This window comes from Aspergillus thermomutatus (assembly GCF_002237265.1).
Source record: "Aspergillus thermomutatus strain HMR AF 39 chromosome Unknown NODE_43, whole genome shotgun sequence".
Lineage (NCBI taxonomy): Eukaryota > Fungi > Ascomycota > Eurotiomycetes > Eurotiales > Aspergillaceae > Aspergillus > Aspergillus thermomutatus.
Window position 1 is genome coordinate 102,989 of NW_020798092.1, and position 23,155 is coordinate 126,143.

The window sequence follows — 23,155 nt, forward strand, 5'->3', positions numbered from 1 at the left end:
TAGTGTTACATGAAAATCCGGAAACACAAGAATCCTGCCAACTGTGAACTCCAAACCATGCCAGGAGATGAGAACAAATGCCGTATGATAATCTAGGGCTGCAGATCTAGGCATCTGGCCAGCCTAGTGAGTGGCGAGCTTGGAAACTTGGAAACTTGAAAACTTATAGTCCTCTAGTCTTCTCAGGGTCCATCTGAACTTCATTCCCACTAATCTCCTTAACAGTCTCGAAGGCGGGCTTGCCGGCGTATAGTTGCTGGTGAGACTGGGATTTGCCGCCTTCGAGCTCCCTGGAAACTGAAATGGGCTGATTTCCACGGAAGCGCTTTCGCATGTCGATCAACCCACGTCTAGATTGAGCCCACTGTCAGCGCAATCCACTGCAATGAAGCATGCATGTCTGTTCCACTCACTTGCACTCGCTGAAACCTTTCCGCAACTGTTGGCATTTCATTGGCAGTTCATCGACGTGGGGGGTGCTCAAGCATTCACGCGGGGTGTGGCGCTGGACCATGATGCAATCTGATTCTTGCAGGCATTGCGCCAGTGCGTCTCCTGAGAAAAGTCGCCAAACTCATTAGCATCCAGATATGATACATTGTAAGCGAGGGTCGCGGAAGGGAAGTGGAACGCGGTCGGCGGGCAATAGTCCTTGGAAACTGGTAGTAGATTCGGCCCAATGGGTAGAAATAAATTGTGAATTACTCACTTAGTTCTCTGCAGGAGCTCGGCATCGCGAAGTTGTGCCGCCAGCGCGTTGATGAACTGTCCTGAGGAACCACAATCAAACTGTCAGGTATCAGATCGTCGGAATCTCCTCGGCGGCGAAAATCCAGGCTAGCCCTCTTTGGCTTCTGGTTTCCCCCAGATTAAGTAAGCATCACATGAAAATGAACGGGCGCAATGACCGCATGACGTCGAGGTGCAACTTGGTCGATCTCGAAAAGACGATCCGCCGTTGACCATGAAGCATTTTTTTGATCCTTGATCCAGTGCATCATGTTAGTCGGCGCACGGTGACCGCGAGTGTTATCTTCAATACCCTTCATTGAACCACATCCGTCGGAGCAAGTGGTCAACATAACATAACCATGGCCGTGCCAGTGATCGGAAGACTGGTTTGGTTCGAATACCTTGCGCTTTTTGCGTCTTTGATTCTAGTGTTGCTGGAATGGGTCATACATATAATCACGTTCTGGCTGCGTAAGTATACCAAGGAGGGGCCTCGGGTCTCAGTATTCACAGCCTTCAATTGCAATCCAAGGCACGTTGAGGATAAGGGGCTAATCTAGAGCAGCGGAACCTGTGATCAGGTTCTGTTACGATCGTTCCAAGGCCATATTCAATTCTCTGATGCCGGGCGAGAAACTATACAAGCGTGGTAAGGAGGAGCAGACCGCTGCACAGGTTGCGCAGGCCTCCAACTTTGAAGACATTTGTGCCATTTTCGGATATGAGGCCGAGGAGCACATCGTGCAGACGAAAGATGGCTTTTTGATAGGACTACACCGCCTGGCCTATCGCAGAGGCGAGGAAGGTCTCCTCGTCAACCGGGGAGAGGGTAGCCTCGAGAAAAAGGTCGTCTACCTCCATCACGGTCTTATGATGTGCAGCGAAATCTGGGTGTGTTTAACGGAAGAAGAACGATGTCTTCCTTTTCAGCTTGTGGAGAGAGGATACGATGTCTGGCTTGGGAACAATCGCGGTAACAAATATTCCAAGAAGTCTGTCCATTATTCTCCCCTGTCCACTAAGTTCTGGGGCTTTTCGATGGACGAGTTTGCGTTGTACGATATCCCAGACAGCATTAGCTACATTCTGGATGTGACGGGACAGGCCTCCTTGTCGTATGTCGGGTTCTCGCAAGGAACGGCACAGGCCTTTGCGACTCTATCGATTCATCCGTTGCTCAACCAACAGGTAGACGTCTTTGTGGCCCTTGCACCTGCAATGGCGCCCTCGGGACTGCGGAATCGTATTGTGGACTCCTTGATGAAGGCTTCACCCGACTTTTTGTTTCTCCTCTTTGGTAGACGCAGCATCCTCAGTTCCACCCCGATGTGGCAGACAATCCTCTACCCTCCAATCTTCGTTCGCATAATCGACGCATCTCTTAAAATTCTTTTCGGATGGGAGTGCAAGAACATCAGCCGCTATCAGAAACTGGCAAGCTATCTGCATCTCTATTCGTTCACTAGCACGAAGTCGGTGGTGCATTGGTTTCAAATCATACGGCATAAGAACTTTCAATTTTACGATGACGAGATTCATCCTCCATTCAGCGTTGTGGCAAGTCAACGGTTTTACAAGCCGGTCAAGTACCCCACCCGGAACATCAAGACCCCGGTAGTTCTGCTCTACGGTGGAAGTGACAGTCTGGTTGATATCGGGGCGATGTTGCGGGAGCTCCCACGGGGGACGGTGGCCAAGTCAATTCCAAGTTATGAGCATTTGGATTTCCTCTGGGCCAGAGACGTGGACCAACAGGTGTTTGGGCACGTTTTTGAGGCACTTGAGCGGTACCGCTCCAGAAATATAGCGGAACGTAAGGGGACAAGGCAGCCAAACGGACCCAACGGTTTGATATAACCTACAGCTTTAACGGAAACTGTTGCTGCCATGGCTTTTCATTCCTTAGTTGCTGTCGGTGTAAGTGGATACTAGGAATTAAGGGATTTCTGGTTGCTTGATCTCCGTTGAACAATTGCAACGTCAGAGCTCGCTCCCATCTTCCGTGATATACTTTCCCTTCAATAGACCGTAGATCTATCCACGGCTAGACTCACCTCTCCAATGGCGCTTACGGAGTATGTTGCGATGTCTCATTTTCAGAATGGATGCTGTTGCCTTGACTCGGTGGTTCCTCATCAAGGGTACCATGAAATCCGACTCAGGCGACCCCATAAGATAGGGCATGTATCATGGTCTCGAGGCTACAGCGCCTAGCATACCACATAGTGCAGACGTATCCCCCAGGAAAGTCGATGGAATGTCTGATGATGTGTGCGGACTGCCCTATGTGTGACACCATGATTGGCAGAGCGTCCTGTCTGTGTGGGATGGACAGACACAGAGTGAAGGCCAGATACCTGTATACTACCTACCTTGCATCTCCACGGGGAATGAAAATATCTACGACCTATCCACATGCACTGTGATCATCGAGATCTGTCCCAGGCATGATTCGACCTGTCAAGTGTCAGTCATATGATAGAGGGACAGTCTTGCGCTCCCTTACCATGCCCCTCTTTCCTGACGATTCTTCCATGAATGCCAGTGCTCAAATGTTGGTATGGCTTTCCAATCTACAGTAACACTTCACCACGTAATGACATCTAGCCTAAAGATAGGTTTGTGTTCCTAGCAGACTGAGTTGTCATGTTTGTCAACATCATCTACGTCAATCATCTGCAGCTCTAGACCCAGCAGACAGATTCCCACAATCGCGATGAGAGATAAACTACTGAGCCGATCTCGGAAAAAGAGTTGACAGGTAAGTTCTGGCGAAGATTGGTGTATGTTTCAGGACTTTCCAGCTATCTCCATTGAATGGTGGGAGGATGTCTGCAACCCTGGTACCATTATGTATATTTTCAACTTCGAAGCGCCAAGTAGGAATCCTCATTGTGTGACTTTCAATCCAGAGGTAATGATGCCGGTGTTATAACTCAATGGTTTCCCCTTGACGACACCTGGGGATAATACTTGGAGAGGATGTACTGAATCTCTCGTTCCCGCAAAACCTGCTTTTGGTGCCCGATCAGAGACTTCTGTCATACTGGACGCCACAAATAGTCCTACTAATCTCTATCGATTATCTCATTGAGTGACTTCTTTCCTATTTCAGCCGAATATTGGACTTCTCTTCGACTGTAAGTAGCCACCTTAGGCCTTCACCTCTACACTCCCGTCATTTCCCTCACCTTCCCTCCATCCGGTGCATCAGAGGGGTTTTCTGTCAGCATTGAGCATGATGGAGGAGTTCCCCTAATGATCAGCATGGCATTCTCATGTTTTACTTGCCGCCATCTCTTTCCCTGTCCTGTTGCTTGAGACGTTTGGGGCAGCGTTCAAGCCAAGCGTGCAATACCGCCGTCTTTGGATCGGATTGTGAAAATGTATCCTGAGCGTCGATGACTGGGACTCAGGACCGACACTCCGGTTATTCCTCTCCTCCTGCGCTTGCACTTACTCTTAGAATTCCCCAGATCCAAGGGAACATGGGGGAAAAAAGCCGCACTGGTGGTTTCAGCAATACATCATTACATACGCCAACACCGCCATAGCCTGTTTGATAGGTCCTTTGGAGACTTCAGTAACCACAACTCTATCATCTGTTGACCTTTCATTGCAACGCTGACTCAAATAATGCCATTAAGACAGGGGGTGCCCATCGAGTTGCTCGCGGAATTCCAAGAGAATCCCACCGGCTATTCGCTTTCCTTCCTGAGCTTTAGAGTTTAAGTGCGGATGTTGGATCGCCCGTCGTGTCCGCACAACCATCGCAGATTCTCACCGCCGCCTAGTCGTCACGTTCGGATTCTGAGTTCAAACCAGAAAACTGAGAAAGGGTCAGTGACCTCCCTTACGTGCAATTGCATTGTGTACCATGTTGACCATTCTGCAGTGTGTCCAGTAACCAGCCTGATCTCAAGCCTCCCTCGGAAACGAACCGCTTCTTATCGCTCCTCCCCTCTCCCCACACCCGTCCTTTGGTTGTACCAGGACTCCAGGAGTGACCAGACTAGCCCGGCCTAGCCTCCGGACGTTGGACCCAATCTGTTGACATCAGCCTTTTTTTTTTTTTTTCCCTTACTCTTTTTTTTTCTTTTTCGAGCGCATCGTTCCCTAATCACCACCATCTCTGGCTATTCAACGGCGAACCTCTAGGTGTGATTTGATTAAAGGGCTCGATATAACCTTGAGTCTGAGGAATCGGTTGGCAATTGGCATCGGAAACTGATGTAACGGATCGCGTCTCTTCGCCCTTGCTCTTCCACTGGGAGCCAGGAAATCAGATCATTACCCGACCGGCTACGATTTGAAGGAGGATACCAGCAGCGGGCCTTTGACATACCCTACCGGAACGCTCCCCGAATTTGATTGAACTTGGTGACACTACACTGCGAAGCACATCGGCGATAGTGTTGACAGGTAGATAATGCACACCTCCAATTGCGCTCCTTTGACGTTAGAACTACGCACTGACGATTCCCTGCGCGAAGTCTATAAGGGTGACTGTCTATCAAAAGAGTCTTTACAGTCTCTACAGTCTCGATGCGGCCCCAGTGAGTCCTCGTGTCAGAGATGCCCTCGTTGAGGGAGACTGCGCAACGGGTTGCTGATATTACCATGTGTCAATTGCCAGACGGGAATATCACATTGTGGTTCTAGGCGCAGGTAGGCATATACATTCTATTGGAAGACGCCCAAAAGACTTCTGAGGCTAATTGATTGTCCGTTGTCTGCGCTGTAGGAGGTGTGGGGAAAAGCTGTCTTACTGGTACATACTCTTCTCTTGCTCGTCCCACCCTTGTTCCCCTTTCTTGCTCGCTGTGAGAACTGTGTCGTCGACTTAAGGTTCTCCATCAATGAGGTACACGATCTGATTTTCACAGCTCAATTCGTTCAGAATGTGTGGATCGAAAGCTACGACCCTACCATTGAAGATTCCTATCGGAAACAAATTGAGGTTGATGTAAGTCGCTTCCGATGTTTGCGCTAGACTTTCAACGCTGACTCTTCCAGGGCCGGCAATGTATTCTGGAAATGTATGTTTTCGCAGACTCTTGTTGTCCGGGAGAATTACCACCGATGTTAGCTTGAGAGTACTGACGCTTGAATCGTTCAAAAGACTCGATACGGCAGGGACCGAGCAGTTCAGTAAGTCCACCCGCTCTTTAAGATTATGACCTGTTGGCTAACGTGATTCTGCAGCCGCTATGAGGTATTTCATCTTGTCCTCTCCTTCCTTGCCGATGGTTCCTGTGCTTTTTCAGCCCAACATGATCATCGTATAACGCCAGATTCAGCTCGCCACATAGTGCTAACCCTATTTCTCTCTCTCTCCAGGGAGCTTTATATGAAGCAGGGCCAAGGCTTTCTGCTCGTATTCTCCATCACCAGCATGTCCTCCTTGAACGAGTTGTCCGAACTGAGAGAGCAGATTATCCGGATAAAGGACGATGAAAAAGTCCCCATTGTCATTGTGGGAAACAAATCCGATCTGGAGGAAGACCGCGCTGTTCCCCGAGCTCGCGCATTCGCACTTTCCCAGAGCTGGGGTAATGCTCCCTACTATGAAACTTCAGCGCGTAGGAGAGCGAACGTCAACGAGGTCTTCATTGATCTTTGCCGGCAAATAATCAGAAAAGACATGCAAGGAAGCTCGTCCAGTGGCTCCGACAATTCAGCGAGAAAGCGTGAAGGCGCCGGTCGTCACGATAAGAAGAAAGAAAAGAAACGACGAAAGGGCCCCTGTGTAATCTTATAAATCCCAAATTTACGGCGACACCAGCTCTACGACTGCAGCAAGAACACCCGAAACGTCCGATTTCCTGTTCGTTCCTGTCCGTCAATTATGTATTGCTGCTCATGCATCTTGAGCTCTGAGCGACATCCCTCACTCACACATACCCATCAATTGCTTACCTTTTCCTCACAAGGTGCCCCCATATCATGCTACACTATACGCCATTTACATGCTCTTCCCAACGATAGAACGATGTTCAATTATAACGTGTTATTTGCAATCTTACAAGCTGTCACCTGACTTCAAGGCTGGAAAAGTTGTCCGAGTGATTTCCTGATTATTTTCTTTTCCCACTTATTCGACTTTCTCCCTTCCGTGCTATTCTTGCATTCGATATTAACGTTCCTCATGTTCTTGTCTACCCTGAACTCCTGAGAGGCTCAGTCTGGACCGATTCCAGGAGAATCGGGTTGACTTCATTGTATGTGCTTGGTATCATGTTCTTACTATTCTTGTATACCACGTATCTCTTAGAGGAATTGAGAAATTTGCCGTCGCGACAGGTCCGTCACAGTCCACTTCCTGTCTGTACTGACCGGCGTACGGGTCTATACTGTTGTCATGCTAGTTCAGGGAAAACTGGCAGCCTGTGTGTCAAAGGGGCTCCTACGAGTTCGACCTAAGTGAAAGTATGCAAGGACGAATTTTGTGAGTAATGACTCTGCTGAATTACGCTATATGTTTACATCCTGAAAACACCAAAACGTGTCTGCACATCCTTGTCTACTCTGCCACCAAGAGCAGCCGCAAGACTCAGGCCCAAAACATGTCTCGTCTGTGCTGGCGGAATGACACCATCGTCCCAGAGACGAGCGGAAGAAAAGATCGCTTGTGACTCATGGTCGATCCGTGCTTTTAGTTCCGGATCGGCCGTTCTACCGACTGCCTCCATGACAGCAGATAATTGTTCGGAACCCATAACACCTATCTTCGCGTTGGGCCACATGAACATTAGTCGTGGAGAGTAGGCGCGGCCGCTATAAGAGACGCAGCAAAGTTAGCCGCCTATTGCACTGTGTCTTTTCGAGGTCAATACAGCATAATGAGGGCACTTACCACATCCCGTAATTCCCTGCTCCGGCGCTGGAGCCAAACACAACTGTAAATTTGGGGACGTCCGCGCAAGCCACTGCAGTCACCAGTTTGGCACCATTCTTAGCGATCCCGCCCTTCTCTGCATCTGCTCCGACCATGAAGCCGGAGATGTTCTGAAGGAATAGCAAGGGGATCTTGCGTTGAGCGCAAAGTTCAATGAAGTGCGCTCCTTTCAAGGAAGACTCGGAAAATAGAATGCCGTTGTTCGCGACGATACCGACCTGGTGACCGTAGATACGAGCAAATCCAGTCACAAGGGTCGTTCCGTAGTCACGCTTGAACTCTGCAAACTCGCTGCCATCGACGATACGGGCAATGACTTCGTGGACTGGTATCTGCCGGCGGAGGTTGGTTCCGACTATGCCGTCGAGCTCGGCCGGGTCATACAGCGGCTCCTTGATGGTATCTGCGGAGACCTGAGGTACGCTTGTTTTAGGGTAATTGAGATTGGCGACGGATCTCCGGGCGAGGACAATGGCATGGGCATCGTCCACGGCCAGGTAATCCGTGACGCCGGAGATGGTGCTGTGTAGCTGGCCACCCCCCAGATCTTCCGCAGAGACGATTTCACCCGTCGCTGCCTTGACTAGAGGAGGACCAGCCAGGAAAATTGTTCCCTGGTTCTCGACTATGATAGTCTCATCGCTCATGGCTGGGACATAGGCACCTCCCGCTGTGCAGGGTCCCATGACCACAGAGATCTGAGGGATCCCGAGAGAACTCATTCTGGCCTGGTTGAAGAAGATCCGTCCGAAATGCTCCTTGTCGGGGAAGACATCTGCCTGGTGGGGAAGATTGGCACCGCCCGAATCGACAAGGTAGAGGCATGGCAGCTTGTTCTCCTGGGCAATTGCTTGCGCGCGAAGGTGTTTCTTCACGGTAATGGGGTAGTATGTTCCTCCCTTGACAGTGCTGTCATTAGCCACGATCATACAGGTGACGCCCTCCACTGTGCCAATGCCTGTAATTATGCCTCCAGCGGGTACGTCCTCCCCGGGGTAGACCTCATGGCCAGCCAGGGGTGAAAGCTCCAGGAAGGACGTCCCCGGATCAATGAGCGCAGTGACACGATCGCGCGGGAGCATCTTTCCTCGAGCTATATGCTTCTCCTTAGCTTTTTGCGGTCCTCCCTGTGCAATTGTCTTGTGTAGACTGGCCATTCGGTCCACCAACTCTCTCACCTGTTGAGCGTTCTCCTTGAATTCAGCTGAGCTGGTGTCCACCGCAGTGGGGAGCACGGAGATGGCGGAAGCATGATGCGGATGCGTATAGCTGGCCACAGATCGTGACGAGATGCGAGTGTATGTTAAAACCAGGTGCCTTTGTGCTGGGAGTCGTCGAGAGTATGGAAGGCCGGTTGCTCTGGAGCACAAGCCCCGAAGGAGCGGAGATGGGGCATGCATTGCGGGGATGACTGTGGAGCAAGAAAACGTTGATGTTCAGCCGATGATCTGGGGTATTTATGGCATGGCCTTGACTGGAGTTCCAAGAAAGGTCTCAGAAGTACAGGACAGTGTCCTCAAGAAAGTGCGAAAAGTCTTTGAGAAAAAAGGGTCGGGGGTTGATAATGGGGAGGAAAAAGAAGGGCATGACGATCAGTCCCCAGACTCCATCTTAGCAGCTGCGGAGATGAACAGCGACGATTGCCGCGTTTACCCGCCGCTGGCCTCAAGCCTGCTCTCCTCTCCGCCTCGCATCGCTACCTATGTAAATACAACCATCCTCGGCTTTGATTTTTGCTGACATTCATCATTCTTCCTCGTTACCTGAGAAGGGTATTTGTTCTTATTCACAATGGCTTCCGTAGCGTCTCTATTTCGGACATCGTCCAGGACTCTTTGCAGATTGAGGAGACCGCTCATCTACACCCCCGCGTCTAGGTCGTTGGCAACCAAACATCCCAAGGGATTTGTACCGCCCACCGAGGATGAGCTCCTGGAGCTGAGAGAGCGAGTACAAGAGTTCACAAGTATGTGATGAGCCTTCGTATCACGTTGTATCTGCCCTTCTCCGATACTTATGCGTATTCAAGGGCGCGAAATACCCGAGGAGGTCGCCGCTCGGACAGATGCACAGAATGAGTTCCCGACAGAGATGTGGAAGAAACTTGGAGAAGCCGGGTTAGTACTCCAAGGCATCTTCGTAACATTGAGTAGCTGATTGTGTTTTACTAGGTTTCTTGGTGTCACTGCCAACGAGGAGTATGGTGGACTTGGAATGGGTTATCAAGCGCACTGTATAGTGATGGAAGAACTCAGCAGAGCCTCGGGTATTTGCTCCTATTTGCGGCTCTTCAGGGCTTGCTTTCGGACTTGAGGTTGACTCGTTTGATCTGCAGGGAGTATCGCTTTGTCCTACGCAGCACATTCGCAGCTCTGCGTAAACCAACTGTCCTTGAACGGTACTGAAGACCAGAAGGCTCGGTTCCTCCCTGGCCTTTTGTCCGGTGAGAAAATCGGAGCATTGGCCATGTCAGAGCACTCCGCAGGCTCTGATGTTGTCAGTATGAAGACAACTGCTAAAGCTGTCGACGGTGGTTGGGTGCTGAACGGGACCAAGATGTGGATCACGAACGTGAGTAGTAATCAATGCTACAACAGCTCGCTGACACTGACCCTGACTATGATCTAGGGCCCCGACGCAGACTTCATTGTCGTCTATGCCAAAACAGAGCCGGAAAAGGGCTCCAAGGGCATCTCCGCATTCGTCGTGGAAAAGACATTCAAAGGCTTCTCCTGTGCGCGCAAGCTTGACAAGCTTGGCATGCGTGGATCAAACACTGGAGAACTCGTTTTCGAAGATGTCTTCGTCCCCAAGGAGAATCTCCTCGGGGAGTTGAACAAGGGCGTCAGGGTTCTCATGGAAGGACTTGACCTCGAACGGCTTGTCCTCAGCGCTGGTCCACTGGGGTAGGCTTTTCTTCCAGTAAAACATTTTGCGTTCTGAAGATGGATGACGCTAATTAGAATCCAATAGAATCATGCAAGCAGCCCTCGACCTCGTGCTCCCATATACCCATACCCGCAAGCAATTCGGAATCCCCATTGCCCACAACCAACTTATTCAAGGAAAGCTGGCAGACATGTATACCAAGCTTGCAGCATCGCGCTCTTACACCTATGCTACGGCACGACACGTCGATAACTCCGCATCTACTGGCGAGGTTTCGATCCGCACGCAGGACTGCGCGGGTGCCATCTTGTACGCTGCCGAGAGAGCCACCGAGTGCGCCCTGGATGCTATTCAACTTATGGGCGGTAATGGATACATCAACGAGATCCCTGCTGGGCGGCTGCTCCGGGATGCGAAGCTCTATGAGATTGGGGCCGGTACTAGTGAGATCAGACGGATGGTGATCGGGCGCGCCTTTAACAAGGAATATGCATAGAGGAAGGACTGTATGAAAGATTGAATATATTAGACTTGACGAACTTCAATTTCATTGGGCACCTATCCTTGCATTATCTAAAATAGACGTGTAGCCCAATTTGGGCCTTGTCGGTTTGTGTAACGAATCTCTGCTTATTTCTGATTCGTCTTTTGCCTGGTTGACCTTCTGACTGGGCCCGATGATGCAGTCGCGGCGATTCCCTTTTTGCCGGCTGTGTTCAATACCTTACTTTCTGATTTTGATCTCTTGGAAGCATCCATGCTGGTATCCGGATGGTCCTCGGCCAGGTCAGATGCCTTGCGTTTCCGATGCTTCCCGGAAGAAAGCGATGAACCGTTGCCCGCAGAATCGGTCGGTTCGGCTTCAACTCGTTTCGTGGTGATATCGTCCATTTCCGAGTCTTCGGGAGGGCACTTCAAGTCGTTAAATTCGGGAACCACGGGCACACCGGTGATCGCTTCCATCGCGTTGATCCTGTGTAGGGGGGTCGATGACACGGACTCCGGAGGGGTCGACGTCAGGCTATTTTCGGAGGCAGCGTCGGTCTCGCGAAGATTCTCCAGCGAGGAGACGCCAGACGTGCAGTCTGAGCTGTCTTCCTTTTGGCTTTCTCTTTGCAATAAGGCGCCGATCAATCGTGAGCGGCTATGTTCCTTGTCCACCTTGAGATGACCCAGCTTGCGCAGACGTAGTCGATCGTTGGCAGGATGAGAATTTCGAAAGACCTCCCGCCAGTTCTTCAGCAGTGCAACCTTCTCCCCATCACCCGGCTCATACAAGGTGACCGTGTCTTTTTCGTCGTCTGAGCTCTTCCACACCACTGCTTGAAAAGACGCATGGTCTGTTTTGGATGCTGGTGATTCTGCCACAGCTCCACCGCGATGTAGCCGATGCACCAATGTCTTCTGTTGCTGCAATCCTTGTCGTTGAATATCCTCGGGGATTTCTCCAGCATATCCGGTGTTCTTCACTAAATTCAACAGCCGTCGTCTCTTTTCAACAGTTGAGTCGTCATCGTAATAATCATCAGACAATTCGTCCCAATCACTGTAAACGTCCTCTACGTCGAGGGAGGGATCGTCAAAGTACAACACGTCGTATGTAGCGGCTTCAGCCAAATCATCCTATATCATTAATCAACTCGTCAGCATAATCGAGGACCAGGTCCGCTAATCAACCAAAAGTTGCAGCGAGCGCAAAGACTAACAGCTATGGTTGGATCGGGTTCCTCAATCCAAAGAACATCTTCATCGTCGTATTCGTCGAGCCATTCGTCATCTGACATCTCGAGAGGCGACCCGCGTTGGCGAAGTCAGTCCACAAACGCGATACAGTTGCACTGTGTCGTTAATCGCTTCGTTGTCGAGAAAGCGTAACTGGAAAGATCGCCTGGAACTACGGAGTAAAACGACCCAAGGAGCGCAGAAATTTTCCGTGACGACAAACAGACCTCGTAAGAGAGGGAAAAAAGAGTGGCTTTGCAATAAGCAAGCAAAGGAGCTGTATATCTCAATTGATCTCAAGTATAAACAGAAACGACCGCGAATGATTGAAAGAAAATTTAATGGTGACGTTGTGCCTAGGGGCCTGATTGCGGTCTCTTTCGACTTCCGCCGAGCAGAACTTTGCCGAGAAGGGTTGCAGTGGAGTATGGATCACGTGCATGTGTTTCCCCGCAGTTTCGCTTTGCGTCGGCTCAAGGGGGTGATGGTATTGTCATGCTTCGGTAGGACCCTAAGCAGGGCCTTAAGTTTCTTAAGAGCTCCTCAAAGCTACTTTCGCTCTTAGCTAAAATATGCTGAGAGTTCTGAAGAATCTGCACAAAAAATCAACATAGGCTGTTCAGCAGCAGCAATCTGTCGCAATGGCTCTCTCATCACTTCTCCGCATTTCTTCCCGCATGGGCCCGACAGCAGCTCGACGGTCACGAAGAGCAGCATCCACAGTCGCCAGTACTCATGTGCCACAGAGAAAGTTGGACTCGGTGCTTATTGCCAACAGGGGAGAGATAGCATTGTATGATCATGATAAGTTTGACGTTTTATTCACCTCTACTGACCAAATTGATAGACGAGTAGGTCGGACGGCTTCTCAACACGGCATCAAAGTGACAACGCTATACACGGATCCCGACAGTCATGCTCAGCATGCGTTAAGTTCACCATTTGCATTTAATCTCGGCTCAGTCTCTGCATACCTCGATGGTGACCGCATCATCGAGATCGCGAAGAGAGAAGGCTGCCAAGCGATACATCCCGGTTACGGTTTTGTAAGTGTCTGCCAACGAATAAGCGATCGCTGTATACTTATCAGGGCTGTCTATAGTTGAGTGAAAACTCAGAGTTTGCGCGGAAATGCACAGAAGCTGGTCTAGTATTCATCGGTCCACCATGGAAAGCAATCGAGGATATGGGAGACAAGAGGTATGCTGATCACGAAAGGTCCATCTTTCGCCCCTCGCTAATGACCTCGAAGCCAGTCAAAGAAGATCATGACAGCTGCAGGTGTGCCTTGCGTTCCTGGCTATCACGGCTCAAATCAAGATGTGAACTTCCTCGAAGCCGAAGCCGATAAGATCAAATACCCCGTGCTTATCAAAGCAGTCAAAGGTGGCGGCGGAAAAGGAATGCGTATCGCCAGTTCTAAAGCTGAATTTCAGGCTCAATTGCAATCTGCGAAATCAGAAGCCATGAACTCGTTCGGAGACGACCAGGTCTTGGTCGAGAAGTACATTACAACACCACGTCACATCGAAGTTCAGGTCTTTGCAGATAAACATGGGAATTGTGTCGCTCTGGGAGAGCGAGACTGCAGCATACAAAGACGGCATCAGAAGATCCTTGAGGAGTCTCCAGCACCCCATCTCCCCGACGCAACCAGAAAAGATATCTGGGCGAAGGCGAGAGCTGCGGCGCTGGCCGTAGGCTACGAGGGCGCCGGTACCGTCGAGTTCATTTTCGACAACGACACCGGCGAATTCTTCTTTATGGAGATGAATACTCGGCTGCAAGTTGAGCATCCCGTTACAGAGATGGTCACCGGTCAGGACCTCGTTCACTGGCAGATCAAGATCGCGGAGGGCGCCCCTCTGCCATTGACTCAGGATCAAGTCGAAGCTGAAATGGCTCACCGCGGACACGCCATCGAGGCTAGAATATACGCAGAAAATCCGGACCAGGGCTTCATCCCTGACTCTGGCACTCTGCTGCACGTTCGCACTCCGGCGACGTCAGACGACATCAGAATAGATGCAGGTTTCGTTGCGGGAGATGAAGTCTCTGCTCACTACGACCCAATGATTGCGAAACTGATCGTTCGCGGCGCCAACCGGCAAGAGGCAATCCGCAAACTAGCAGCCGCCTTGGAGGAATATGAGGTCGCAGGACCCATCACCAACATCGAGTTCATCAAATCCATCTGCAGAAGCCCAGATTTCATCAAGGGCGAGGTGGAGACGGGTTACATTGAAAAGCACCGCGAAGAGTTGTTTACCAAGGACCCGATTGAGGATGAGGTTCTTGCACAAGTGGCGCTGGCTTGTCTGCACCACAACTCCAAATCAGCGACCGATAAGCAGGCCAACTTTGAAGGGTCCGCTGTCGGATTCAGTCCGAGCTATCAAGTACGAGAGATGACATTAGCAGAACTGACTCCGGGCCGGAAAGATGGCACGAAATTCAATGTTCGTGTCAAGCAGACAGGCAACAATGTGTTTGATATCGAGGTTGGCAGTCGTGTTTTCGAGCAAGTAACCAGCCACAGCGATCCGACATCTAAACTCGTGACATCCTTCTTTCCCCACACTCGACTTGACACGACTGTAATACAAGATGGGGACTCCGTCGTTGTGTTCCAGCGAGGCACTCAATACTGCCTAACGATCCCCCGGGCCAAATGGATGGAAAAAGCATTGGGTATGAAGGATGTCACCAACAGTGTCTTGGCCCCAATGCCGTGCAAGGTGCTGCGCGTGGAGGTCAAGGCAGGCGATGTGGTGGAAAAAGACCAGCCACTGGTGGTGATTGAGAGTATGAAGATGGAAACTGTAATCCGCAGCCCCCAGAAGGGAACCATCGCCAAAGTGGTACATCAAAAAGGGGTAGGTCACGCGTCTCTTTTTTGCTTTTTGGTTTCTCTACTGTTGTTGCCCCCTGCGCATCCTTCTCGTTTATTGATCGGTCACTTGACCGATGGGATACCACTCGTTAATTAATAAAAATGGCCTGGATCTCGGCCCGTTGGTTTGGCGCCAAGTCGGACCAGGATGGCTGGAGTTTTGGAGTCTTGGAATTGGAGACTCCCGGGAAAGCCAGGCTGTGAGCGAAGCACGGACCGTCTCGTCAAGCTTCAAGGAGGCCTTCCTTTGTGCTTCCAGAACTTCCGGCGTTTTTGATCTTTCTTTTTTTAGGAGTGGTGGAGGACTAACGTGTTTTTTTAGGATCAATGCAAGAGCGGTACTCCTCTGGTCGAATTCGCAGAGGAAGGTGAGGAGACTTCAAGTTGATGCCCCAACTTTCCATTGGAATTCGGATGCGTCCGATCTGGGACAGGAATTGTACTGTGTACGTCGATATGATTTTGACAGATTTGTTTTTCCGCGTAGACGTCTGCATTAGATTTCGAATACAGGAGATGTATATGCTGTGTCCTTTGTCATGAGCCGGCATGTCTGCATTAAAATAGATTAGTAAACATTCTTCACTGTTGTTGTTGATAGTCCGCTTGAGGACTGTCAATAATGAGGTAGCGAATGAACACAGCGAACCAAAAATATGTACAATTTAGGAAAGTCTTGAGAGGAGTCTGGTCATCTGGCGGAGCGAAGGACGTGGAAGCAAGAGGCAGACATAAAAGAAGATTGAGAGGCTCCATTGAAAATGGGACGTGCGGGGAAGTTTGGGATGTGGTCATAATACGGAGTACAGTAAGGTACTAAGTACGTAGTGTCTGGTACTCCGACGTGCACTAAGTAGTTCCAACTTCCAACTATGGTTTGCACTTCGGGGACTTCCATCTGGAGACGAAGAACCTTCCTGATGGATGGATCATGGCTTTGTAGTGGCTTTTTTTACGGAGTGCCAGATCCACTGGGCACTAGGTACTTCTCCGCTTCCCCCAAAGTCCGGAAGGCGAACGATGCCACAATCTATCTCCTCTTGCCCTGCAGTGCTTACAGTGACTTGGACGCGACGGAATATCAGCGAAGATGTGGCAAATAATCTAGGATAGTGAGGGTTGATCTCCACGCCTTTGATGTCCATTTGCATAATAATTCAGAGGAGGTAAGTATGAAATCTGATATGTCGGTAACCAAGTACATGCAGGCTGCAGCGGCTCGCTTGCTATGAATTGGGTTTCGGTATTGGATTTGGCACGCATGCAGGATATTCGAGATTGAAGTATGTTTTCACTTTTTCTTGATAAGAAGGGGAATAGAAAAAAAATACGTACGGGAAGATGGATGATGGAAAGGATCTTCAACGAGCCGGTGAAACTCCGCGAGGATCGAGGGGGCCGTGTTGGAGTCACGCGGCAGGGAAAAAGGGCGGCGCGGCGATGAAGCCGGGAAGCCTATGGGCCAGTGGCTTAAGGAAGAGGGCAGATCCAGGTCGGATCGCTGCATGGCGGTTGGGGCCTGGCCCAGGGTTCTCCCATCTCCCATCACCGCCTGACATCACCCAAAAAGAAATTGGACATCCTTTATGTATTCCTTGGAGTCTGCGAATGGGAAAATTTATCCTGATTGTTCATACGCCAGTCATCTGGGTCACACCCACAATTCTTTGGTTCTGTCTGACTTGTCTGTTCCATCGGGTTTCCCTTTACGGCGGTCCATTCAATGTACCTAGTACCTTACCATTCACCGCAATTGCTCTAGCTTTGTATACACACCAGCTGCTAGCAGCAGTAACTACCTACCTATTGTCACTCCCTAGCTACACTTACATTCCCAGCTCCTCCATCTGATATTTTTCTATTTTTCTATTTTCTTTTTACCCTTCTTTGCCGCCTTGTGGACACACGGACTCGCATTATTTTGCCAGCTTGTCGAGTCTCCAATTTTAATAGTGCCTTGACCCAAGGGAGATCCACGACTTCCTCTTCCATTCTTTCTTCTCCATCTAGGATTTTTCATTATTGACATTCTTTCTCGCCTAGGGTAGAGAGGTACTAATCTGGACTTTCCCCTCTACGTATTTCTCTGGAACTCTTTTTGTGTTCCTCTTCTCTCTTCTCCCTACCACCATCCCTTCCTACTGAAGACAACATCCCGCTAAAAAGTACAATCTTCTATTCACATACCTCTCACATATACTCCGTACAATGTTCAAATCCACGGTTGCTCGTCAGGCCGCGAAAGCTCTCACTCAGAGCTCCCGCCCTGCTGCATTCGCTGCTCCTACCCGACCTTCCGCCGTAAACACCTTCTTCCGTCCCCTCTCATACACAATTCCTCGCGCGAAAGATGACAAGAAGGAACCCGAGGATTCATCCGCTGAGGTGGAAGGCCGATTTGCTCGTACTGATGAGAGCGTTGTAATTGAATACCCCGATGATGCGCACATGCCTCGTACTCCGATCGTCCAGGGGCGCGGAGGGATGCACTTCAAGCGCACCCTTGCCCAATTCTCCCTAGAAAACAAGGTCAGCTTGGTGACAGGAGGTGCCCGCGGTCTTGGTCTCGTCATGTCTCAGGCACTTGTTGCGTCCGGCTCTGATTTGGCCATTGTTGATCTAAACCGTAAGTTTCAGACGATCAACTGCAGCAGATGCATTCAAGAGGTGATAGCTAACTATGCCACAGGAGAGGAAGCTGAAGAGCAGGCTCAGAAGCTCGTCGAACAGTTCAGGAAGGAAAATCCTGGCTTGGAACAGTAAGTCAATTAGCGGATCTAGGGCATTTTTTGCCAGTAGCAGATCCTAACATCATTCTTTTTCTCTAGAATGCCCAATGTTACAGCTCACTACGCCGACGTGGCCAATCCTGACTCCGTAAATAACGCAATTGCGGAAGTCATCTCGAAGCACAGCCGCATCGATCACCTGGTCACCTCCGCTGGTTTTACCGAGAACTTCGATGCCATCTCATATCCCTACGACCGCATGCAAAAACTCTGGGGTGTCAACGTTGATGGTACATACTTGTTTGCAACCGGTGTTGCAAAGCATCTCATGGAACGCAAGGCTCCGGGCAGCATCGTCATGATTGGAAGCATGTCCGGTGCCATTGTCAACGTTCCTCAGCCCCAGGCTCCTTACAATGCGGCCAAGGCTGCCGTGCGTCACCTCGCCGCTTCTCTTGCTGTGGAGTGGGCCGCTCACGACATTCGGGTTAACTGCATCAGCCCTGGATACATGCTGACTGCCTTGTAAGTCACCATCTTTGACTCGATATTTTGAGCTACAGGCTGACGTCAGCCTCTCCATAGGACCCGCAAGATTTTGGACGAAAACCCCGATCTGAGAGACAAGTGGACCTCCCTCATCCCTGTCGGAAAGATGGGCACTCCCGAAGATCTGATGGGCGCCGTGACCTTCCTCCTGAGTGACGCATCCAAGTACATTACTGGTGCGGATCTCCGTGTTGACGGTGGTTACACTTTGACCTAAACTGCGAGATGACTTGTCATTTCATGTCGATGCGTCTAGTTCTTGCAGTTTTTCACGAAGCGATGTACGGGACTTTTGGGTGCGCAGCGTGCGCTATAGACCGTTTTGATCTGTTTTGTTGCTCTCGGTAGTGAGCTTGTTGCTAGCACTTAATACCTGGTCTACCTACTTCTTTTTTATTTGATGCGGTATCTGGCCATCCGGTTGTATTACGAGACCATTTGATTTTTTTTTTTTTTTTCGGACGGGAGTATTTTTCAAGCGCAAAATGGTCATTTGTTATGTTGTTGCCGGAGAACAAAAATCATTGTCTGATGTTATTTTTTTGCATACAATAGACTTGTCAATTGGGTTTTGTTCTGTCATTGTCTTATTTGCAAATTGGAAGCTGTGGAGCTGTACTTCAAAGGTTCTCCATCTCAGTGGAAATGTCATTACTGTGTCTATCTACCATTGCCATCATCCATTGGGTTCGATTCCAGAATACTCGAGAGTGTCGATGAGCATTACAGCTTGGTTAGTTGACATCATGTGGCTTGAAGATCGGTGTATATACGCAACATGCATAGAGGGGTATCTGTATTGAGAGCAACACCCCACATCAGCTCCAGAGCAGTGAAGCGTGATGATACCTACATGGCAGATATCAGTAGATCCAGCTGCATGTGCGGGGAACTGCGTACAGGAAACATGCACACTGTTCGAATCATACAAGTTGACTCAATGGGAATTTGTGCTGGCGATGCCTCAGGTAGGGAAACTCTCGTAGTTGAAACTACCTTATCGCCAGGTAAAGGGACAGCACAAGGGTATGAATATTGGTTTGTTCCAGCAGATCGGACAGGATACCTTTAATTGGCGGTACTACTTAGCATAAATGTCTAAGGGCATAGAAAGAAGTATCTAATTGGACAGAAAAGTTCTCCGCCGGCTATTCTAACATCTAAGGGATATCATATATATCATCCAGACTATCTCCAGGTCCAGGTCCAGGCTCGACACGCAATGCACCCAGGGGAAAAACAAAAAAAAAGGAAGCTTTTACAGTGACAGAAAAGTACATGTACACGATCAAGCCTTGCTAATCTCCTTCTTCACCCACTTCTCCAATCCACCCTGGGCAATGATGTCTTGCAGGTTTGGAGGGAAAGCAGGTACGCTCTGACTCCAGGTTTCGCCGCCCGGACCTTCCTGGACGGTGACCTGGGAGGTGCGCACGTTCCAGCTGAAGGTCCACCCCGTGCGACGGGTCGGTTGCTTCTCGCTGCCAAAGGCTTCGCGTAGGCGCTCAACGAGGCGGGGCATCTCGAGGAGAGGAAGGGCGTTGTTGACGGCGTTGCGGCTGAAGGTGTTGCCGATGCTGCCGGCGACGACGAGGGGGAGTTGCTTGGCGAGGATGGAGGTGGCGGCTTGCTCGCGGGAGGAGCCGCAGCCGAAGTTGAAGCCGGAGACGAAGATGTCTGTTCATTTGTGTTAGTCTCTAAGAAAGTAAAAGGATGGCAAGGAAGGAAAGGAGACAAACCTCCTGCGCGGGCGATGCCGCTGAAGGCAGGATCGTAGTTCTCCATGCAGACCTGCGCCATCTTGTCCTTGGTGACATCGTCCTGGTATGTGTACTTGCCTATGACGTTGGTTAGCGAAAAACAGCGTAAACTGTCGGTCTGAAAAGGCTTACCAGGGTAGATGCCATCAGTGCTGATGTTGTCAGCATCAAGGAAGAGGATTTCACCCTCAACCTTCTCGGGGAAGCCGGGAACGATGTCGACCTCGGTGGCTTCGGAGCCAGTCGACTCTTCCGGCGTCACGGCCTTGCTCGACGACTCGATCATGCTATCCAGCTGTCCAATGAACTTCTCCATTGCTTCCAAAGTCGTGTCGATGCGAGTACCGGACTCGACGACTTCGCCTTCACCGATGGAAACGCCGGCCCAGTCTTCGGGACGCTTGTAGATGCCGGGTCCGCTAATAACACCGTTCACTAGCCAGAGTTAGCGACCCTTTGCAGGCAAGATAAACACAATAGAGAGTGACATACGTGCGCTGGCCGCGACAACTTCAGGGCTGGCAAGATAGGCCTTGGCATCAGGCGAACCCATGCGGCCCTTGAAGTTCCGGTTACTGGCCGAGATACCAACTTCGCCCTCCTTAAGGAGACCGGCACCCAGACCAATACAGACGGCGCAACCCGCTGGCAGAGGAATGGCGCCGGCGTCCATCAGAGCTTGCCAGTCACCCGCCTCCTCTGCAATCTTCTGTTCAGCCTTGGAAGCCGCCGCAACGTAAAACTCGACGCCATCCGCGATCTTCACTGGTCCTCCCGTCCTGGCAACGGCGTCCTTGAACACCTTGGCCGCGGCGGCAATATCCGACGCTCTCGAATTAGTGCAGGAGACCAAGTAGGCTTTGTCGATCTTCAACTTCTGCTTCTCCAGTTCGTCAATAGGGGTGGCAACCTTGACGGAGTTTGGTCCAGAAACGTAGGGCGAGAGGGTCGACAGATCCAGATACAGGTATTTGGCGTACTTGGCGCCACGGTCAGCGACGGTGGGATTGGCGAACAACTCGTTGATACGCTCCTCGGCAAATCGGCGCGCCGTCTCTGTGCGTGATGCGGTAGCGGCCTTGTGTCTCAGCCACTGCTCCAGGGTCGAGTCGATGGGGAACAGTCCGGTCAGCGCGCCCCATTCGGTGGTCATGTTGGCGATAGTCAGACGCGTGTCGACAGAGAGACTCTTCATGGTCTCCTCCGATCCAGTGAACTCAATCGCGTAGTTGAGAACTTCGTCTTTGTTGAAGAGACCTGACAAAGCGACAATGACATCCTTTCCGGTAACACCCTCGGGGAGGGTGCCGGTGAACTGCACCTTTGCGATAGGGGGGACCTTCCACCAGGTACGGCCGGTAGCCCAGATGGTCGCGGCATCGGTACGAACCATGGGAGTACCGAGACAACCAACACCACCGTACATGTTGGAGTGACTGTCACTAGCCACAGTGACAGTGCCGGGGAAGGCATATCCCTCCTCAATCATGATCTGATGGCCGACACCGTGACCGGCTGGGTAGAAGTCGACACCATGCTGCTTAGCAAACTTCTCAATCGATTCATATTTCTTCAGGTTCTTCTCGCTCTTGTTCTGAACATCGTGGTCTAGGGTCATGACAATCTGGTTGGGGTTGTGGACCTCGGATGCGCCAATTGCCATAAACTTGAGCGCGGTCGGCCATGAGTTGTCGTGGGTCATGCAACGATGGGGGCTCAGCATCACATAGTCTCCAGCCTTGACGTATTGGCCTTCGGCGAGACCCAGGGAATATGCCTGTACGATCTTCTCGGTAAGGGTCTGGGGGACGCGGGGGGCGGCATCGGAGGCGGGCCGACTCGACGGCGAGGGAGAGGTTTGTGTCGTCGAGGAAGATGCCTCTGCGTAACGGCGGATGGAGGTAGTGGCAAAGGATCGAGGACGAGATAGAGACAGGGAGGTGGAGGAGGTTGATAATGAGATCAAGGGCCGACCGACAACGGGGGCTCGCGATGCTCTGCACCGAAGCAGCAAAGATCCGGTGCGTTTCTGCAGAAGTCAGTCATTGAACGATAGTATGGAAGAAGGGGGGTGAATTGAGGGAGAACATACAAACATTGTAGGCTATATGTAAGGACACAATGCAAATTGACGAAGAAAAACAAAAAGGGTATCACAGAAATGCCCAAAGAACCAAGAACCCCCAAAAGGAAAAAATTGAGTCAAGACCAGAAAACCGCAATTTCTCCGTATCGCACCCGATGCCGGACGCAGCATCCGGGGTACTTAATAATCAACCCTCACTGGTTCGTCCATGTCTTATGCCTGGGCGCCTGGGCGCCTTGATGCCTCAGGTATCTATGATAGTAAGTCCATATCCATAAGAAATGGGGATGATTCCCCGGGTCTGCAACAATAATCGATGAGACAGATATTCAGATGATTCTAAGAGTGATATCAAACTAATCGAATATGTATAGAGTCACTCATCTCGGCAGAATTCAACTACCTCTCGGTCATCCCCGTCTTTTAAGAGATCGGTCAACACGATAATCACATCAATGGATTTGATGCACTTGCACTTGGCTGAATCTTGATTCATATATCCAGTTATATAGGATTGGATGGTCTACCTAATATAATGAGGTATCTACCACATTCTAATGCTCTGCGCCATCCTCGAATCATCGCCCCGCCTTCTAAGGTAGGACGTTTTCTTCTCGTTGGACCGTCCTCGTCTCTTCCTCATCCTCATCCGCCTCATCATCATCGTCTCATGATCAACTTCTAACTTTTGTTCCTTACTTTCTCTCTAAACAAGGATCCTGGTATCATGTTGAAAAAAAGAGCAACAATGGATGGATTTCTATCCGGGTCGCTCCGAATCCCCCGGAAGGTAAAATCAGGAACTTTCTTCGAGATGGGGCCGGCCGATGACATTTCTTGACGCTGTTTTGTGTTAATCGCTGGTTAATCATGATCACCACCATCACTCTTCTGCCA

The 23,155-nt window shown here is 50.5% G+C and overlaps 8 protein-coding genes across 8 annotated transcripts; 4 read left to right on the top strand and 4 right to left on the bottom strand.

The window, feature by feature from the left end:
* Positions 1 to 163: 163 nt before the first annotated feature.
* CDV56_108270 (PET191 family protein) lies at positions 164 to 734 on the bottom strand (the record flags this gene model as incomplete). Its single annotated transcript, XM_026761889.1, has 3 exons — positions 164 to 350; positions 414 to 555; positions 710 to 734. The coding sequence occupies 3 exons, from the start codon at positions 732 to 734 to the stop codon at positions 164 to 166; spliced, it is 354 nt and encodes a 117-aa protein (XP_026616375.1).
* Positions 735 to 1,091: 357 nt separating this feature from the next.
* On the top strand, positions 1,092 to 6,493 carry CDV56_108295 (sterol esterase; the record flags this gene model as incomplete). The annotated part of the gene is made up of 7 exons (XM_026761914.1): positions 1,092 to 1,203; positions 1,298 to 2,545; positions 5,619 to 5,698; positions 5,749 to 5,771; positions 5,855 to 5,883; positions 5,938 to 5,947; positions 6,073 to 6,493. 7 exons carry the CDS (start codon positions 1,092 to 1,094, stop codon positions 6,491 to 6,493), a joined length of 1,923 nt encoding a protein of 640 aa, XP_026616376.1.
* Positions 6,494 to 7,214: 721 nt separating this feature from the next.
* Positions 7,215 to 9,030, bottom strand: CDV56_108453 (putative 3-methylcrotonyl-CoA carboxylase, beta subunit (MccB); the record flags this gene model as incomplete). Its single annotated transcript, XM_026762072.1, has 2 exons — positions 7,215 to 7,509; positions 7,589 to 9,030. 2 exons carry the CDS (start codon positions 9,028 to 9,030, stop codon positions 7,215 to 7,217), a joined length of 1,737 nt encoding a protein of 578 aa, XP_026616377.1.
* Positions 9,031 to 9,421: 391 nt separating this feature from the next.
* CDV56_108505 (isovaleryl-CoA dehydrogenase) lies at positions 9,422 to 11,015 on the top strand (the record flags this gene model as incomplete). The annotated part of the gene is made up of 6 exons (XM_026762124.1): positions 9,422 to 9,596; positions 9,660 to 9,747; positions 9,802 to 9,896; positions 9,966 to 10,201; positions 10,259 to 10,536; positions 10,604 to 11,015. 6 exons carry the CDS (start codon positions 9,422 to 9,424, stop codon positions 11,013 to 11,015), a joined length of 1,284 nt encoding a protein of 427 aa, XP_026616378.1.
* A 134-nt stretch (positions 11,016 to 11,149) lies between these two features.
* CDV56_108553 (uncharacterized protein) lies at positions 11,150 to 12,303 on the bottom strand (the record flags this gene model as incomplete). The annotated part of the gene is made up of 2 exons (XM_026762172.1): positions 11,150 to 12,142; positions 12,226 to 12,303. The coding sequence occupies 2 exons, from the start codon at positions 12,301 to 12,303 to the stop codon at positions 11,150 to 11,152; spliced, it is 1,071 nt and encodes a 356-aa protein (XP_026616379.1).
* A 579-nt stretch (positions 12,304 to 12,882) lies between these two features.
* CDV56_108591 (uncharacterized protein) lies at positions 12,883 to 15,522 on the top strand (the record flags this gene model as incomplete). The annotated part of the gene is made up of 5 exons (XM_026762210.1): positions 12,883 to 13,034; positions 13,089 to 13,287; positions 13,344 to 13,441; positions 13,494 to 15,102; positions 15,457 to 15,522. The coding sequence occupies 5 exons, from the start codon at positions 12,883 to 12,885 to the stop codon at positions 15,520 to 15,522; spliced, it is 2,124 nt and encodes a 707-aa protein (XP_026616380.1).
* Positions 15,523 to 17,342: 1,820 nt separating this feature from the next.
* Positions 17,343 to 18,629, top strand: CDV56_108689 (putative D-arabinitol dehydrogenase ArbD; the record flags this gene model as incomplete). The annotated part of the gene is made up of 4 exons (XM_026762308.1): positions 17,343 to 17,760; positions 17,824 to 17,893; positions 17,963 to 18,388; positions 18,449 to 18,629. 4 exons carry the CDS (start codon positions 17,343 to 17,345, stop codon positions 18,627 to 18,629), a joined length of 1,095 nt encoding a protein of 364 aa, XP_026616381.1.
* Positions 18,630 to 19,700: 1,071 nt separating this feature from the next.
* Positions 19,701 to 22,270, bottom strand: lysF (homoaconitase LysF; the record flags this gene model as incomplete). Its single annotated transcript, XM_026762363.1, has 5 exons — positions 19,701 to 20,089; positions 20,152 to 20,250; positions 20,305 to 20,607; positions 20,665 to 22,201; positions 22,265 to 22,270. 5 exons carry the CDS (start codon positions 22,268 to 22,270, stop codon positions 19,701 to 19,703), a joined length of 2,334 nt encoding a protein of 777 aa, XP_026616382.1.
* Positions 22,271 to 23,155: the final 885 nt, after the last annotated feature.